Here is a 20420-nt window from a genome sequence, read left to right on the forward strand (position 1 = left end):
GGTATTTTGTGCATGCCCATTTAATTTCACCGACTGTATGTTTCCGAGCAGAGCTTGGGCACTGGCACTCTATCATTTATAAATTAATCACTGGCTTGAGGTTGGTAGTTAAATGTAATGTGTCACTCAGTAATGGCAGTGGTAGTATTTGCTAACCCCGTGTTTCCACTTGCCACCACTGGGAAAGTTTTGCAACTTTTGTGCTTTTACGAAGTCTAACTACTGACCTTGTAGAAATGACCCCTTAGCTCTTCTTAACTTTACAAGCAGGCTGATTGTGAAAGTTCTAAAGCAGTTTATTGCACGACACAGCCCTGAATTTTTAATACAGATGGTATTTTATTTTTAAAAACGTGCAATTGGTGGTCACTGGCATCAAATTTTGCTTGATGTGCCTTACTGACAAACTATTTCACAGATGTAAGAGCATGACTCTTCCTTTCCGCAGCCACTCTGAATCATGGGATGTGATGATACTACTGACATAGTGGCGGAACCTAAAAGCATAAAGAAATAATCATTCCAGAACAGAAAGTGGGGTTAGTATGTGTGGCTTTTTGTTCAGGATGGCATAAGAGAGCAATAAAAAATAGCGAATTGTTTTACATTAAAGAGCTGTTTAAAATTTGATTTGCCCTATGGGCAGCAGTAAACGAAACTTAACACAATGAAATCAGAGGTACAGACAACGTTATGACATCAACTCTCATCATTCAGAATTCCTCCATCCTCTTCTAAGTAAGGGGTTTTGCTGCCCGTTTGGCATGGTCTGTGCTCTATAAAGAATTCAACAAATAATAAAGACAGTGCTAAAACTAAGTGCAGTCTACTGCCTATTGCAGACAGGAAAATGTCAGACTGGGTGTGCACAATGGTCTTTGACTGTCATCCATATCAACATACCTATGCACCTGCGGGCTGTGCCGTAATTCAAGCCTTGATTGGCTCAAACCACGGAATCAGTAGCTACCTTCTCCCCTTCCACCTCACTGCCCTTGTATAGAAAGACAAACAGGAATGCACATAAGATCAAGTCATGCTTACCTTCACTGCAGAACTTGCCCTGGAAGCCGGTCAGGCTGCAATCACACTGGATCTCGCTGTTGAGTACAGAGCAAACCCCTCCGTTTTGGCAGGGGTTTTGCTTGGAGCAGAGGTATTCCATGTCATTGCGGATGCCCTGGCTGCCCAGCATTGTGGGGGGCATGTTGCCCACCTTCAGATTGGCCAGCAGCCCCTGGAATGGCAGCTCATACTTCACAGTGCTCAATGTCAGGGCTGAGAGTCGCACATCAGCTGGGATACCACCCACAAATAGATCACTGACCACCGACATGTCCCGTCGCTTGGACTTCACTTCAGCCGAGCGAGTCTCGCCATCCACCTTAAGTGTGGTCTCACGGAATTTGCGGGTCAGGAGGGCCATGTGCCAGCGGTCATCATTTATTGGCGAGTCCAGGTAGATGGTGGCTGGCTCCGCACAGGAGATAGTGAAACGCAGGCGCAAACGACCATCAACAATCTGTAGCTCCAGGAAGTCACAGTTGCCTCCATCATCCAAATAAAGAACTAGGGCCCGGGAGACATTCGTTCTGATGCTGAAGCTCAGCTCCCCAATAGAGCCTGCCTCCCACCGGGCATAGCGAGCCCACTGCCCTGTTCCTCCACTAAATTCTAGGGCAGTCCCTGGCCCTAACAAGCCCACCAAAATTAGAACAGTTAGCACGGCCAACTGAATCTTGTTGGAAACAGCCATTATTTTGACCAGCAACCACAACAGGAATGAGCAACTTTGCAAATGGCCTCCCCTCTCAGATGTTCTTGGATGTCACCATTTATGCTTTTCACGACAAAGAAGGCTCTGGTGCCTTAAAGAATGTCCTGCCGCAGCAGTGTCTTCAGGGAGAAGAATAAACATTCAACCAGAGAGCGAGTGGGATCAACTGACTGCCTCAGTCTAACCCCATGGATGAGTTGTGCAAAAACTGTTGGCTTTCCTGGCCAGGTATCTTCAGGAGTCTTACACAACCCCAACAAGCCAGAGTGCAACCAGTGACAGTGTCACAAAACTGGCAGCGAATGACCAGACACCAACTGTTTTGAACAGAGAAGAGAGGTAGAGTTGGTGGACGTTGTCCTTCAATATGGCAACTGCAGTCCCCTGCCAAGTTACTGCAGCAGTAGATGGATAAGCTGAAGGCCCAGCATCGTGTTCTATATTTTTCCAAGTTGCCTTGGCATTTGTTGCTGTATGGTGTTCCTCCTATCCTTGACCTTCAAAGGCTGGTAGGACCTCAAGATGGTAGGTTCACTTGCTTAGACCTGGAAAAACAGACAGAAAAGAACACTATAATTAGAGCTCAGAACTCTAAATTAACCTTTGCCATTTGAAGTACACACACACTACTGTCCTCACTAAGAAAACGCTATGGCTGTCCTACATAGGCCTTCTTATAGAATACGCTAATTATACTCTTAACATGAACAGCTTGTAAAATCGAAATTCTTAGCTGGTCCTTTTAGAATGAAATGCATATTTTTTTCTTGAACAATCATAAGTTCACATGAGGTTTTAGTCATAACAAAGGGCTCTATTTAAAGAGTCAGACTGATTCAGCTAGACACAGTAAATTGTTTCCCTTTGGCGCTTCAGAAGAAAAACAAGATATATTTATCGTCGCCATTTTCATTTATTCACATCTGTCCCAACATCTGCCCCAAACACCAAGGTGACACTACAGGTACTAAACATAGACGATAGACAGAAGCCATGCATAAATGGCATTCAAGACGTAAAACTCAAACGTGTTCAGTGCATGATACAAAACAATTTTTGGTACCAGCAACACCAATGTTTTTACCACGGCAAAAAATTAATTGACAGTAAGAATTTTTTTATTGGTAAAGTCATGCATCTTTGTGGTTTTACTGCAACAAAAAGGTACATTTTTTAGAGCGTTGCATTCCCAGTTGATAGCTACTCTGTCAGCCACATCGCTTTAATACCTACTACCCGGTGAATATAGATAGTCATAAAATGCAATCTTTTCATGCAAGGCTTTGCCCCTCTGTGTGTATTGTAAGATTCATTGATGTTACTGGAGAACGCTCAGGAGTTTCTTATACAGTCGCGGCTCGCTGTGCCCTGAAGGGGCAGAGTGGGTGCGGCACATGGAGGGGGTGGGGGGAAATGGGAATAACATTTAATTAAAAAAAAAAAAAAAAAAACTTACCTGCTCCATCGCCGTTGTGCCGCTCCTCTTTCCCTCGTTGCTCCAGGCACAGGCTCCCAGCCTGCCCTGCGGCCAATCCTGATGCTACTAAGAGCAGCGTTAGGATTGGCTGGGAGCGCCCACCTAAGGTGCTCACAGGCAGACTGGGAGCCTGTGCCTGCTCTCTACAGCCTGGCAGCAAAGTGCCGGGCTGGAGAGAGCATAGTGCACATCTATGTTTGGCTGCCCGAGTCAGCCAGCCAAACACACATGCGCACTGTGGGGAGTGCACATTGCACTCCCCTCATCTCCGTCATCCCCCATGGCCCGACCCTTTCACAACAAAAGGTTAATAAAGATAGTTTACTACTCTTTTGTTGTAAAAGGTTTGCAGTGGCTGCTGCTGGCGGGGTGGCGACGCTCCTCCGCCATAGCAGAGGAGCCACCCCTGGCCAAATACAGGCCATGGATCAAGATACAGGAGTAGTACCGGAGAACCCCAAAGGTGCTCATCCCTCTCTATTCCACGACTTTTCCTACATCCACAAAATTTGTGAAATTCATAATTTATAAAATATCATCACAATTTTGCGAGTGGGACTCCGATTCACAAAGAAAATGTCTCACAGAAGACATTGCTATCTCTAACCAGTCTCCTGCTGGTATGTTGTGTGACTTTGAACACCAAGGGGGTTATTCCAACTTTGGAGGAAGTGGTAATCCGTCCCAAAAGTGACGGTAAAGTGACGGATATACCACCAGCCGTATTACGAGTCCATTATATCCTATGGAACTCGTAATACGGCTGGTGGTAAATCCGTCACATTTGGGACGGATTACCACCTCCTCCAAAGTTGGAATAACCCCCCAAGTATGCTTAGTGTTGAAGTTTCATGCACGAGATCCGCAAGTACACGCGGGGAGATTTAATTTTATTTTACACCATGTGTACCAATTTAACGATTTTTCACATGCATTCTACTGACTCCACCACAAGGTTCGAAGGTGAGGCTCACAATATCTGTTAGAGTCCCATACTGCTAGCCTCAACTAGAAGTGCACGGACTGTAAGGTGCAAAGACCACACTGGAGAAAACCAATTAACTTCATAAGCTACTGTCCCCCGGTGCATGCTTAGCAAGGTATGAAAAAGAACAACATGTGAAAAGGTTATATATTTGTATCAACGGTTTGCAATACTGGTACGTTTTTTCTGGTATTTGTGTGGAAGTTTCGCTCAATGCCTAATGAGAATTTTACACTATGTCCCAGATTTAAGAGGGCCTAGCGCCTTCTTGCGCCACATTAGCGTAATTTTTTTAAGCTAATGTGGCCCAACGAGGCCAAAATCGACATGCCAGATTTACAAAGTAGCGCAATGCATGCATTGGGTCACTTTGTAACCCCTTGCGCCACATTATGCCTTTGTCAGACATAATGTATGCAATTATGGCGTTCTCCCGTTAGGGAGCCTGAAAAAATGGCGCAAATAAATCTAGATTTCCTTTGTGCCATTTTGTATGCCATTTTTGAATCCTGCTCACACCAGGCGTTAAAAGGGGGCACACCATTATTTATAATGGGCCCCTATGTACTGTTCAGGGTAAGCGCTAAAATGTTGGCGCTAACCCTGAACAGTACTTCAATAGCATCAACAATGTTAAGGCTATTTTCCCCTCCCTCCCCTGCCTCATGGAGCGTCATATTTTACATACGGCACACGCGTAGTGGTGGTAGGGCGGCACAAAGGGGTGCAAGAAAAGTGGTGCTGCACTGTGGTCAGTGCCACTTTTATCAAATATGCCCCTATGTCTGTTAATCCTTTTATCATACTGTGAAAAAAAGATTATAACTGGAACAATAAGGAGATGTAGGTGTGTTGGATTCAACATACATAACTCATGGAAAGGGGGAATATAATTTTATACTTTAAATCCAAAAAATTATGTACACAAAAATCCAATTTTATCAGTTCATTAGAAAATCATAAATTACACTTGCACATGCACATCGAATCCACAAGTGGGGGGGGGGCAATTAACTTATGATAGTAAAATGCAAGCACATTTTTAATCAAGAGTGATTAAAAAAAAAAAACAATGATATTTAATGGACCACATTTAACTGGTCGATAAATAACCTTATAAACCGTATTAATGCAAACCAAACAAAACATTTTAAAGAGTAGACTGGATGTCACAAAAAAGGTAAACAAACTCGTTAAATGAAAAAGATTAATTTAAGAGAAAGTGAATTCAAATGCTTAATGGGTACTGTCAAACGCTCAAAGTGGGACTTCTACCTGTTTTACCCCATGCAAGGGTTTCTGGGGTCTTTTAGCCCAAGTTATTTATATTACTGCCACTCAAGGTTTAAACCAGTGGCCCCAAAACCTGATTGTTGTTAAACTTGTCTGGGGCTCTATGATGGCAGTACTCCCCTTTGTTGAAGAAGCTTTAGAAAGTGCTTAAAAGCAGTTGCCAAATTCCATGCATATTGGTATCCATCTGCTGATACCCTTTGTCGATGAATGTCCCCAGTTGCAGAACTATAGACATGAAGACTTAGCTTCGTTTGCCATGAACATCAATACACCTAAATGCAAGGGGAAGGGGAAGTGCCATCACATGCCATTTGACCTTTACTTACACTCCCACAGACATGCATTTATGTACCCACACATACGTACACTCTCTCACATAAGCACACTCTCACCCACAAGCATGCACCCACCATCAGTAGCAGCTTGCAGGAGGGAAAAAGAGCAGGGCGGGGCGTGGCGTGCGGCGCGTGACGTGGCGACAACAAAAAAATATATATAATTATTTTTTTTTTAACTTTCCTTTCGCGCTGCTCTGATCCACTCCTCTCCTCCACTGCAGGCACAGGCTCTCAGCCTGCCCTGCATCAAATCCTAACGCTGCTTTTATTCTGCTGGCAGCATAAAAGCAGTGTTAGGATTGGACGGAGCACCCAGCCAGGGGGCTCTGAGGCAGAGTGGCAGTCTCTGCCTGCTGTCTCTCACATGTGTGTTTGGCAGGCCCGAAACGGTGGGCCAAACATACGTGTGCACTGAGGGGGGGAGTGCCCTGCACTCCCCCTCAGTCCCTGGCATCTGCCATGGCCCAGCCCCTTTTAAAGAAAACAATAATAAACATAGTTTATTATTGTTTCTTCTAAAAGTTTTGCAGCTGCTGCTGGCGTGGGTGCGACATTCCTCCCCCCTAGCGGAGGAGCCACCCCTGCCCAAAATACATTTAAACGCGGTTTAACTAAGTTCCCAGGAACTGTCAAATTCTAACTAATTATACTCCTTTCCTTGTTACAATAAGAAAGAAAAATGCAGCATAATTCACTATTAGTATAATGCACAATGACAGAAAACAAGGAAAGTGAAGCCCCGTCCTCTGCCCATAAGGAGAAGCTGCCTATTTGTTCGTGGCACTGACATTGACACCTTTTAGGCCAGGGGACGCAAAGAAAGTGTCAGGGGTTGCAAGGGGCAAGTTAGGGGTCGCAGCTGCAACCCCTAAAGGACATCCATATTGTGTGCTTGAAGAGTTTAACCTACAAAATGGAGAACCCTCACATTTACCTTGGCATTCAGTGCATTTACAACCTATCCTGTGGGAGGAAGCAGATTAGGGAAGCAAACATGGAAAGAAAGTGGCTGGTTCATGAGAAAACCTAGTCAGTAGTACTGCATGATTAACCCTAGTCTCAACGCATACTATTGACAGTCACTGGGACTTGTCGATGCCTACATAAGGACAGTAACAATCTCATTTGCATCCACTAACATGGTGGTTACACCCATATTATTTCATTAGGTTATTGTGATCTCTCAAGTTGCAATGTGCTTGGCAATGCAACATCCTTTTTAGGTTAAGCATTGCAGCGCTTGTTATCTATTTGGCTTTTAACAACACCCACCTCAATTGGGCCTGCCCATCAAAAATCCTTTGTTATCATTCGTAAATGCTTTACATTTGTCACTCCTTGGGGCGGTTTGGTTACCGCCTTGGACATCGACCCTGTTACATGGCTAATTGCACGTTTGCTGATATGTTTGACTGCGAGCAAACTTATTTTTCCTTTTGTGTCTCTCCTTCACGCTTGTGGTGTGGCGTTTTGAATCGGCTCACATGTGAAACTATATTACTTTTCAATTTCAATGTATGTGGCAAGAAAAGTCAGGTTAGGAGTTTACAATGTTAATAGCTCTAACTCCAGCAAATGCGAGACCCATTGCATCGCAAATGCTTGTTATTTCTCAGCAACATAGGAAAAACACCCTTTCCAGAACCAGACCCTAAGAATAGACTCTCTCCCTCACCCGTATTTCCACATATAGACAGTAGTGAAAAATGTTCCCTCTGTAAGGTTGAATTGATGCTTTGTGGAATGCGCTTGCTGCTTCATGTTATCTACAGCGCTCCTCCAAATTACAATACAAATGAAAAAATACATTAAGCCAATTCATTTTCTCAGTTGCACTCACCATCCCGCCTCTCTTCTGGATATGCATCCCTTAAATCGAACCCTGTTCAGTTCCTTTACACAACCTCGTTCACTGTGTCTGCCTTTCTTCCCGTCCTCCTTGTGCTGAAACTATACCTCACTCTACCACCACTTGCCCCTAAACCCGATTCTTCAGCCTTTCACTTTCCCCCTTTTCCTCGTGGAATTTTTTTACCTTCCCCCGCTCCCACTTCTCCCTCCCCGACGTTATATTCCAACATGCTCTCATTTTGTCCTTCCCTTCACTGCCTCGTTCTTTATGTCTTTTTTCCCCTCCACCCCGCTCTCCCTCCTCTGGATTCCCAGTCCCTTCCTTCTGTGACTGGGCCTTCCTCTCGCTCGACTTTGCAGGCTACGCCCGCCTCTCCCGGTGTTTTTCCCTTCTCCCTCGCTGTCTCTCTCCCCAGCCTGCTGCATGTTGTCTTGGCAGAGAGGTGATCTGTCACCTAATCTCACACAGCGCCTTCTGGGCTTCAATAGAAAGCACTCAAGCCCGCGTTTAGCGGAGGGGCGGGCTGTGCTGCAGTGATATCGAGTGCGCGCAATCTGGCCTGCACGATAATGGCGGGCGCGCGGCGGAAATGGCGCCCACATGGAAGGGCTATTATGAAGAGCACGTGGACGTGTGCGTCTTACCGCACCCTCCACCCTTCCAGTTTATACTTCGGAACAAAGGGGCAGTGGAAGCACTGTACTTTGTCAGGGCGAACAGCACGCTAAAGTAAGCATGAAAGTGATGGATGGAACGCTTGAATTAATCTCAGCCACCTAATTACTCGGCCACCGAATCACTGCATCTAAACTGTACCTTCCTGGTGAGTCTCAACTAGGGCAAAACTGGTCCTAGGTTGTTTGTATTCCTGTTAAGTGAGGACCTGGTCTGGCATGGCTGGACGGCTCCCACTGGAGCAGGGTCAACTCATTTCCATATGGTTGGGTCCTAACCAAGGTGACATGGTGTGCAAAATAATGATGAACTGCGATGCTGCCCCAAGTAATTGCAGTGGCAGGGATTATTTGTGGGAGTCCATCCATCACTTTTTGTATAATTTAGGGAGAATGTCCGCAGCACTGCTATTAGACTGAACTCGACATAGCAACCTACGTGCAGAGGCCATGCTGTCATTGGACAGAAGAGCACATCAGTGGCCACCCCTACTACATTTAGAGTGAAAAAGGCCACTTTAATGAAGCAGGTGCACATTACAACATTTACTCTAAATACATTTGCATACGCACCAAAGTATCCCTCACTACATGTTAATTTGTCCCTACATGCACCCTCTACCCCTAAGTATCACCGTAACCTCCTAAATTGTAACTTCCCATCACAGTTCATATTCTCAGCTTCCCAAACGTAAGTTCATAACACTATAAACATTTTAATTCCTAGCTTATCAACATGCCAAACCTCCCTCCATGCCGATATGCCCACCCAAAAAGGCAATGAAAGTCTTTTAAACCATCGAACCACTGCAAACTGCCTGCAAAGCATCTGCCCATCAGCGACAATACGCTTAAAATGACAACCTTCCTTTTGTGACCTGTTTCATAAAACCAACCTCTTCCTCCACAACTCTCCCTCTGCCTTTATAAAGGGAGAGGGGTGGAAGGGTCAACAATTTCCCAGCCCTTAACTTTAAGTTCCCAGCCACAGTCTTGTTTTTCCATAAAGGTAAACTGCAGCTCCTAACGGCTCCACTGTGCTCGCTACCCCCACCCCTCTACCCTGCCAATAGTTATCTCAGTCTCCTGGCCTGCACCAGCCTGCAAAAACACCTGGGACGCATTATCTCCCGGGGTTGACTGCACCACAAGCCCCTAATCTAGGAAGAGAAATGGACAGTGTAGTTCTTCTTACAGTCCAACACTATCATGTGCACAGGCAAACACACCATTGCATGCATCCCCACATAGTTATAGACGCACACACACAAATTGACTATTTTCCATAAAACTAGCAGGGGAATCTGAAATCCCCAAAATAACTCCAATGACCCTAATGTTTTACACAAGTTTGGTCTCTTGTTGATCAAAGGCTGGTGGACACTGACTATACTGATTATTTTAAAAGACACAAAGGTTTTCTTCAGGGTGTCTGTGAACTAGTGAAAGTGCATGTAAAAGTGGTTCCTGATTACTCCATTATTTTTTTCGTAAAAGATTAATAATTAAAAGTTGTAGTATGGAATATCAAGAAGAGAATATCAAGTTGCAGAACATCGAGGACCAAAATACTGAGGCGGTAAGTGCATATAGGTGAGTAGAGATTTACTATTCTTAAATCCACACATACATCCCTTACTGAGATATACATTGTCAAGCTACACAAATGTGGAGTTAAATATAGTAAACCTATACCTGCCTATGCATACTTACCTGTTAATATTCGAGTCTGCAGCATTTTGGGTACGATATTCTGGTAATTCAATATTCACTACTTCATATTGCATATCTTTAGCATAAATATATTTTCTTTGCTGTTTGTTGGTCAGAAAAATGTTTGGCACCATGTTTAAAGGTGACAAGCACTTGTAGTGTTGAATCTGTTCTTGTAGGTGTATTTATATCGATTTGCATGTGAACTGTCCAGTTCATAATTTATGATTTGTCCAGTAAAACCACAAATTATATAGATATTGTTGGGTCGGATCTGCTATGGCACAGAGAACTTAAAAACAATGGAATGGAGTTCACCCAGTAGAAGCAATATGGGTTTGAAGTTACTTAATCACATCCATCCCTCACTTTTATTTGCTAAGTAATTATCCTGATATGGGACGGTTGTGCTGATCACATGGAATCTCATTTACATGGAAACAGGAGATCATATAAATCAGGGGCAGCTCCTTCGCTATGACGAAGGAGCGTCGCCACACTGGCGGTGCTAGAAGCAGAAAAGTAAAACGATAGTTTATTATTGTTTTACTTTTCTTCTTCTCGCACAGCCAGCAGTGCAGGGAGGGGCGGGGCTGGGCCTAGGGTGGTGGATGGGGGAATGAGGGGAGAGTGCACCTATGTGCGCTTGTGTGTTTGGCCGGCCATCTGAGGCTGGCCAAACACATACGTGCTTAGGTTTCGCTGGAGAAACTGCACAGACCCCAGGGCTGTGTCTGAGCAGGAGTCACTGCTGCTCAGACCAATCCTGGTGCTGCTTTCATGCTAGGTTTTGCATGAAAGCAGAGCAAGATAGCTGGAGAGCCTGTGCTGGTGTCCCAGTAGTGAATGCTTGGACACCAGAGGAGGAGAAGCGAAAGACGGCAGGAGGCAGCAGGGACTGCTGGTAAGTGATTTTTATTTATTTTTTCAATTTGTCTCTGTCCTAACTCCCTCTCCCTTTGAGTTATGCGGTGGCTGCCACTGACATTAATATACATATAAAAATAACAAGGAATCATAGCGATACAAAACTGCTTGCACAGGCAGAAGGGAATCACAGTGGTGGTTCACATGACCTCTTCCACTCATTTGTTTCTCCAGCTCTACTCTACTCCCTTGCTCTCTGGCCAATCCTTGACGCTCTCTCTCTGGGTCAGACCTTCCTGTTCTTACCTTCCCGTCCAGCCAATTAAAAGCCTGAAGCCAGACACCCATGATGGAGATCTCCACCAGACGATGTGGTGTGAGTGTTTGGGAGAGAAATATTGGGCCACATGGTTCCTCCCCCTTTCTTTCTCCACTGACCCTTCTTCCTTTTCTGGGATGGTGCTAAGGCATCAAGTACTTTACAGGGAACTGCCATAATGTAACCTTACCTACAGTCACATATATGTGTAAGACGTGAACATAATGACAAAAGCACACAAGTTCAAGAAGGAAGTAACTTATACTCACTGAGGCAAATCAGTACCACAGACAATGTATCTTTCAAACAATGCTCCATGTGGGAAATATAAGTTAATCAAAAATGTTACAGATCCTCGCCAGTGAATCAGCAAATACTAAGAGAGGACAGAAAGTACTCTAAATGAACATTTATTTAAGTATTTTAACAGTCACACATTTTACTTTAAATATGCACATCTCATCAACAACAAAGTGGATGCAGTGCGGTGAAAGAAAAGAGGCAGCCTGTGTTCAAGCATCGAATAGAAGTACCAAATGAGTCTTCAGCGACATTGTCAGAATCTGTGATTTTATGATATTCAACGAAGAATTAAAATAATTCTCATTCACATGCTATTCAAAATATTTCCATTTGTATATAAGCACCATGTAAGTGTTGACATGTTGAATCATCATTAAAAATAAACCAAAAATGGGTCAAGGAGCCTATAAATATACTTCCAGTGCCGTTTAGCTTATTGAGTTGTCCTCTTTTGTGTTTGTAACACAAACAGATACGCACAGGCGCATACACACAAAGAAATGTACATTACTCTGAAAATGTGTGGTGTAGCACATTGGCATCATTTTGTGAATTTCGCGTAAAACGACGTAACACGAAATTCTGGAAACGATGCAACAATACACTGAGTAACAGAATGTTCACCTGGGCCTAATGGCTCATACCCACAGACACATACACGGGGGGATGGCACCTGCCCACATTCTCCACTCTTTCAGTCACACACTAGTCTTCCTCGCATAATCACACACACTCTTCTTCCTCATGTGAAAACACAAAGAATACTGACACACAGAGTCTCTCTCTTCTCTCATACCCTCTCCTCTTTCACACAAAACACACCAACATGCATTCCGAACACCACTCAACCAGTAATGGCGCCACAGTGGTCGGACCGCTGGGGAGGGGAATCATTTGGCCATCTCACTGACACTGGGGGAGAGAGGAACAGTCGTGCGAGGAAAGCGACGGTGAGAGAGCCAGGAAAGAGGGGAGGCAGAGCAATGCAGAGGGAGAGAGAACGAGAGAGGGAGAAAGAAAGGAGGAGAGCTCGAGAGGGGGATCCGGAGGGGACTAAGGCAGACATTGAATACCTGTGGTGCCGGGTGATACCACGGAGTAAAGATAATGAGTTTAGAGATGTGTGGGAGAAGAGAGCGAGGACGACTAAATCCCCAGGGATGGCGAAGACTGCCAGTCCCCAAGGGCCCGGGCATTTCGTCTCTCAGAGCTGTACGGAATTGTGGATTCCACCACCCCCGCCAGTCACGGGGCCGGCGACCTTGACCTCTTAATGAAGACACATCTGTGCTTGCTAGGCCCCAATTTTTCATTCTATGTCTCTCCTGGCCACAGTGTTGAACAGAAAAAGGCAAAAGAAACATTAGACGAGTAGGATCGTCCCTCCCGCTGCTCCTACCACCGACAGCCAAGCATCGTTAAATACAAGCACCCGTTCTGTGGTTTGGGGAGGGGACGGAATAGAACCCACAGCAGCAGGTTCACCCTCATTGCACTAAACTACCAATACATCAAAATGGAACAAGAACTGGTAAAAAGCCAATTGGCCTGGCACTGGATGCTAGCCTTTTAGATTTGTCAATGCTTGGTCCATTTTGTCGTTGTTTTTGTAAACATCTATTGTTGGGGAGCTGATGGGCACTCTGCCAATGTAAAAAAATAATTGTCTAAAAGGAGAAATACTTTCATTTTCAAATAGCACACAAGGCCATAGTAGTCATAGAGACGGAAGGTAACTAATTAATATGCAGACGTGTTCTTTGTGAAAGAGCTGAATGCTGTCACTCACAGTGAATTTAGCCAGTAACTGAAGTGGACTGACCCAGTGCCACATGGTGTAGTAGAGCAGAGGAAAATACGTAAAGACACAACAACAGAGAAGTAGCTGAAGATGGCTGCTGAAAGCCATTCCATCGAGTATATATATATATATATATATATTATAATTTTAGTGATGCCACATCCAGATCCACTAATGAGCTCTCCCTTTCTCAAATTATGTACAGCTACTAGAGTTCAGTGCTGCCTTAGCAGCCATCAGATGAATACTGGTTGCAGTACAAACCCACTCCCAGTAATGGCACAGAGAACTGGAAATGTTATCACAGACTATATCACGACATAAATGCTTTTTAAAGCATTTGTTCACCCAAACATTACTCATTTTATCAACCTTGGGAATATGAAAGGCTGATGGGCTTGGCAGGATTCAAACCAGTGACCATGATGCTAAGCACCAGGTCCTGCAGTGGATGCATTATTTCAATGAGATATCAGAACCAGCTCTTGCATTCTCTGACAGTACTCGAATAAGTGTATTGGCACCAGTGCCTGGGTACCAAATGAGTTTACTTTAAAAGTCATAAAGAAATGCTCAGAAACTCAATTGACACTGTTTGAAGAAAATCCATTTTGAGATTTTTTTTCTAAATGTACCTTGTACAGTTTTATCTGACTTCCATCAGTGTCTAATCCAGTTCCTATGTGGATTCTGGAGGTACCCCAAGCTGTGGTTTTCTTGACTCAAAGAAACTCACCCTGAGATCAACAGATACAGGATTGATTTACAGGAACCCCAAAATCCCATGTAGACGTAGACCTAGCAGACGCTTTGCGGATGGAATCTGGGGTGTAGTCAGCAGGAGTTGGACAGACACAAGGAGAGGGGTTAGGTAGGTGCCATGGCAAAAAATAGCGAGACACCTTCATCTGGAGCCAAAGAGACACGTGCAGAAGTATACTTTGCAGAATGTGAGGCAGAAAAAACATACATGTACTTGAAAGGAACCACACATACACCAGTAATGCTTCTCAGAAGCCATACACACGCAAGCAGAGATGGGTGGGCCAAGTAGGAACCATTCAGCCTTGAAGAGGCGTATGCTAAGCAGAAAACATGTAGACACTATGTTTAACAGGAGCCACACAGCTCAAGTAGGGGTATGCTTATCAGAATCAGCGAAGACATGACAGGAAGTGTTTCAATCAGACCCGATAGTATTTACTGTTCCATATACACTACAGCATCTCATGTTCCAGATAGTTCTTCAAAAATAACAAGGATCTCTGATCCTGCTTGGACCTAGGTCTTTGCTACATCAAATACCTAGTGAGGTAATGCCATGTTTAACAGAAGTCTCACAGGCATGCATAGGAATAGTTTAACAAAGACATGAGCAGATTCATGTTAAGTAGGAATAGTACAGGTAAGAGTAAAGGCACAGTAAGCAGGAAACACACAGGTATAAGCTGCAGCAAACATACAAACACTCATGAGTGGTTATCAGGTGCAGCACTTATAGGAGAAAAGCATATAGATGATGAGCTATCCACAATAAGCATCCATTCAGAAATATCTTACATTACTAACCAAAAAATACCGGAAAAGCTCTCCCTGCCTACAGTCATCCCGAATGCGTAACTAATAATAGCTGACATTACATATGGCAAAAAGTACCTCCTGCCATACATTATAAGGATATTGAAAACCACCAAGGAGTTCTGTGACCGTACAGAGGAATGAGTTTCAAGACTGAATACACTTATAAGGTCATGGAACTCTGAGGTGACTTAAAAAATCCTTATTATGCACAGTACAGATTGGACCTGACAATCTTGGTGTGGTTTTCCCCCAGCTATTTTTACTTCAACCCTCCTGTTTTTGCTGACTTAGTTTTTGCTGACTGTAGGACTGTGCACACTTTACCACTGCTAACCAGTGCTAAAGTGATTGGGCACCCTACTTTAAATATGGTAACATCGACTTTCACTGAATTGAAGCATGTAATTTACTAGTAAGCCCCTAGTAAAGGGATGCTACCTGTACACAGGGCCTGTAAAGTAAATGTTACTGGTGGAGCTGCAGCATCAATTGTGCCACTCACTTAACTAGCCCTTTCAAACATGTCCGAGGGGCCGGCCACTGCAGCCTGTGTGTGCAGGTTAAACTGTCATTTCTACCTGACAAAATAAACCTTTTGCCAGATCTAACCTTCCTTTTAATACACATATGGGGCCCCTAGGGTAGGACCTAAACATCCCATAGAGCAGGGTGCTGGGTAATTAAAAAGTTGGGCATGTACTTTTAACTTTTGCATGTCCTGGTAGAGAAAAACTTTAAATGTGTTTTTCACTACTAAAAAGCCTGCTTTTCCCATAGGATAAAATTGGGTTACCGTATTGTATTTAATAAGGGAAAGCTTTCAATTGAGAGCAGATAAGAATGTCAAATTTGGTCTTTACGGGATTGTAATTTAAAACCCTCTTTAATGGTAAATTTGGATTTTAAGTCACAATTCTGAAAATGCCACTTTTAGAAAGTTGGTATTTTCTTGACTCTACCACTGGGTGCTTGCAACCTATATCATGAGTCACATGACTAGATGTAGCTGGTGTATGGTCTTTGTGTATTACTCCCAGATAATAAGACAAAGGGGGAATGGGTGTCAGCAGCACAGGTCATCTCTGACTTGATAGGGGAGCGGTCACCTACCACACTAGCACATCACAAACACTCTGCCGCAGCATACTCCCAAAGGGCTTCACAATAGTCTTTTGTGCAGCCAGACATGCTGGGGCCAGGGCAGGGAGGCCGAAATTTTCCGACACCTCTATAGGGGGAAGACTCTAGAAGCCTGTACCACTTCAAAGTGGGCACCAGGTATAAATAGTGGACCCTCAGACTCTTCAGATCACTTCTAGACATGTGGACTCTGCCAGGAAAAAGGACTGCCAACTGTGAAGTCTGCCCTGCTGATCTGCTTGATGACCAAGGAATGCTGTTGCTGCACCATGTCTCTTCTCCTGCTGTAAGCTGCCCTGCTGAATCCAGCCTGCTTGTGTGGACCTAGAACTCCAGGAAATGTCCACGGGTATGTTGGCTTGCCTCCAGGTTCAAGCCACAGGGACATAACGGAATTCTTTGACGATGAAGCATCTTCACGCATGCTGACGCAGCCCGATGCAGTCTGCCATCGACTCTGACCTAGCACATTGATACTCGTCCTCAATGCATCTCAGCACAGGTCCTCGCAGTCACTGGCGGTTTCTCTTCTGCCGACACAGCCTGACACTGGGCCAGCGCAACACATCTCGTGCTCTGAGCTGAAGCATTGCAACGCAAGTCCCCGCATGTTCCACTGGCTTCCTTGACGACAACGCTGGATCCCGCATCTTAGCACCTCATTGACGATCATCGGCTCTGCCTCTGTGTGACGTATCTCAACACCAGTCCTGTCACTGCAGGTCCTCGTCAATGACTCCTTCACTTCAGCCTGAGCATCCCGATGCAAGGACTTCACATCTCAATGCCATGGTCACAAGGTACTTTTATCAGCGGAATGAACTTAGTCTTGTATTCAGCCCAAATTTTATCACATTCAACCTGGACTTTTGGCATGCATCCGGTCTACCGTGACTGTTATAATTGCAGTTGATTCTTTCTGCTGCTTAGCAATCGCTTTACAATTGCGTAGTTCCAGTTCCATTAATTTGATTTTTGTTGATTTGCTTTTCTTTGCTGTCAAATAACGTATTCAATTTTACTTTATGCTTCTAAACTGGTGTGGGATCTTTCTTGTGTTGTGTTTTCACTTTATTAATATTTGTGTGCTGCATAAATACTTTACACATTACTTCTAAATTAAGACTGACTGCTTTTTTGTCATGCTACCAGAGGGTTGTGCACAAGTTAATTTGGGGTTTGCTTGTGTTTCAGTCTAATAAGGATTGTAGTTGCTGCTTGAGTGGAGTTTCAACCCTCTTAACCAGTAACCCAGTTTCCTACAGCAGGGTTTCTTTCTTCCTTTCATTACATGGTCATAGCATCACCTTTCCGGCAAACCACATAAATGGTGGTGCTCTTTCCTTTCATATAAAAGAGATAATATGTTTTAAGCATGAAGAATACAATAGGAATATATAATGCAGACGTAAGCAAGGAAAAGCAGTGAAGATTGTTTTTCAAAAGATATTTAAATTCATTTACACAAGTTACATATAAATAAATGCTGTAGCTTGGAACATGTAGAAAGATGCAGAGAGATTGTATCTTTCCTCTATTTACCTAAAGCGTGGACAAAAATAAGCATGTTGTTATAAATATCAGCTTTCTGCTTATCACTGTTCAGCTCCAAAAACAGAGCCGAAGGAAAAGCCATATTTCAGTTTTGTTTTTAAAATATAGTTTAATTATGCTCTGCAAAATGTCTTTCCCCTCTCCTGCTGAACATGACAGCAGGCATTGTGACATCAGAACTTAATTGTAATATTTTTTTACAGTTAAGTGGCTGTGCCTGTTATTTAATATAGGGATTCACTGAAATTATACATTGGGGATGGCCAGATTAAATGACAGGGTGAGTAAATTATGCAACAAGATAAAACAAACTAAGCATATAATGCAGCACATTTTGTGATAGTGTAATTGATTATTTTGTCACTTTTACATTTGTTAACTCTTTCTGGGCATTGACTGCACCTCATTGGTACCAGAATAACATCCAAATATAGCAATAAGCAACAGAAAGATGGCCAGTCAACCATTGCCAAGCGCCTTCTACTGCGCTGCAAAATGTTGTTGTGTTTCTTGTACATTTTTAACCTTTTCAGCTAAAAACATTTTCTTTGTTAAAATCTGCTGATTATGCAGCAGATGATGGATTATGTGGGAAATGAAGCAAATCTATAATTAATTGAAAAAAGATACAGCTGCACAATTGCATACCTCCAGTGGCTCTGATTACAGCCAACTATGGATGACTTAGAGACGGGCGTTTATATAGGGACTGCAAGTCATATTTTACAATGGCCTTGCGCAACGATCACAAATAAAATTGTGCATTCAAATATCAGGAACTGGAATGATAATGGAAGCCTTGGTCTTTGTTGGGGTTTGCTCAGCAGTAAACTGTTTTATTTCACTAATTTGTGTTTATATGCAAACTATTCTTAGCAGGGACGGCTGGTATTTAAGGGAGAAAGGGCACTGCCCTACCAGCATAGGAAAAGAAACACAATGAGCTTTGTAAGGAACTCCATGGAAAGAACTGGGTACCAAGTCATGAAATTGCTTGGGACCGGATTTTCTGTCTCTTTGTTTTGTTAATGTGCAGAGTGGCAATGGCGACGAAGCACTGGCCCTAAAGGCACAAAGCGGTTGTTTGATGTCAGACTGGCTATGGCCCTGGGCGGGGTCAGCAGAGTGCCAGTGCGCCATTAAGTTAAAGTGGAGCACGGTTGGCCAACGGGGAGAGTGTGAAATGGGTGGACTGATCTATAGCAAGTGGAGTGCAGGCTCCGCCCACACCGACTACTAATTTGTCATTGGTTGGCGTACTGAAGTTGGTGACGATCCTTTAAACCTCCACTTCCGGGTTATGACGTTTTCGGCAATGTAGCAGTGTGCGGGTTTAAAGCTTTGCAGGCGTACAAGTGTCTCATATTGTTTGGTTTCATCTTTAGCACGGGAAACCGTAGTGGAAAGCACAAGGTGCCAGTCTTGTGCATTACCTTTTCCCAGCCAGCGTTCCACTGCAAGAGCAATAAATGCCATCCATGCCTGCACTCTGCTCACTCAGTCCAGAGTCCGGTTATAAACTAAGGGACCAAGCTCGATGCTAGTGGACGGGATTGACGCCTCGAGGTCTCGCTTTTAGAGACCTCCAGACTGCCTGCGGAAGAACTGCAAGTAGTTCCCAGCACCCGACTGCTGTCTCTTAGACGTCACCCTCAGTGCCCCCTTCACTAGCTGTTAGGTGCTTATACAACCTGGCCTCCCTTTAACACCTGCGCCCTGCTTCACTCTTAGATATACTGGGTTCGCCTATCTGGAATAGAGGTGAGCCACAGCTACCGGCAACATAGCAAGTACCCATCTCTGCCCCCTGTTTCCTGTCTCTCACTTTCATCGCACCCTCTTATCACCCCCTCGTTTCACCTCCCTCCCATCCCCTATCACCGCTGTTTCTCCTTTCTCCCCATTCCCTGATCTCTCCTTTGTACACCTCTCCTCCATGCCACTCCTTTCATTTTCTCCTCATCCACACCTATCAACCTTTCCCATTTCTATAGGAGTTTTCTCCCTCACTTCCTTCTTTCTCTATCCCTTCTTCTTCTCTTCACAATACCCATCATCCACACCTCTGTTCATTCATTCTCCCTTGTAGCTGAATATGTGCTAGAACAACTAGGTCCTAAACAACTATAGCCTAAACCACTACTGCTAAACAACTAAAAAGTCTCTACAACTAAGTACTGAACAACTACTGTCTAAACAACAACTGTGCCTGAATAACAATTGCCTGAACAACTAATATATATATATATATATTCTAAACAACTAATAAACCAAAAAAAAACAAAAAGAAAACCTTGCCTTAAAATTTGTTGTTCAGGCAATTGATATTCAGGCACAATTGTTGTTTAGACAGTAGTTGTTCAGTACTTAGTTGTAGAGACTTTTTAGTTGTTTATTATTAGTGGTTCATGCAAGTAGTAGTTTAGACCTAGTTGTTCAGGATGTTTCCCCTTGTAGCTATCACTTTTTTATATTTCCACCTCTCACCTCTTGGCTGTTCATGACAGCCTTCCAGCAGAAAAGTTTATACGGGAGGAAGAATGGGGGTAGAAGAAAAGACACAGAGGAAAGAGAGAGAACACTAGGGACACTGACGATAGTACAGAGTGGGTGAGTAGAGGAGGAGGTGTGGGCGATGATTGAAAGTACTGGACGCGCCTCTAACTGCACTCTGCCCAGGAGTCAGCGCTGCCTTCCCTGTCCACAAATGCGGCTGCAACTTGGCCTGGTTGGTGTCCCTTTA

At 44.0% G+C, this 20420-nt stretch overlaps 1 protein-coding gene across 11 annotated transcripts in view; it reads right to left on the bottom strand.

Moving 5' to 3' along the window:
* Nucleotides 1–20420, bottom strand: part of NRXN2 (neurexin 2) — a 1698261-nt gene that overhangs the window by 1390670 nt on the left and 287171 nt on the right. For 6 of the 11 annotated variants that reach the window (XM_069207988.1, XM_069207998.1, XM_069207990.1 and 3 more), the window contains exon 3: nt 1045–2322. In XM_069207988.1, coding sequence (XP_069064089.1) covers nt 1045–1756 — 712 coding nt within the window. In that variant the 5' untranslated portion in view covers nt 1757–2322. Of the gene's footprint in view, nt 1–1023; nt 2323–20420 lie in introns of all 11 variants that reach the window. The other 5 variants (XM_069207993.1, XM_069207992.1, XM_069207989.1 and 2 more) reach the window with 1 other exon arrangement.

This window comes from Pleurodeles waltl, chromosome 9 (assembly GCF_031143425.1).
Source record: "Pleurodeles waltl isolate 20211129_DDA chromosome 9, aPleWal1.hap1.20221129, whole genome shotgun sequence".
Lineage (NCBI taxonomy): Eukaryota > Metazoa > Chordata > Amphibia > Caudata > Salamandridae > Pleurodeles > Pleurodeles waltl.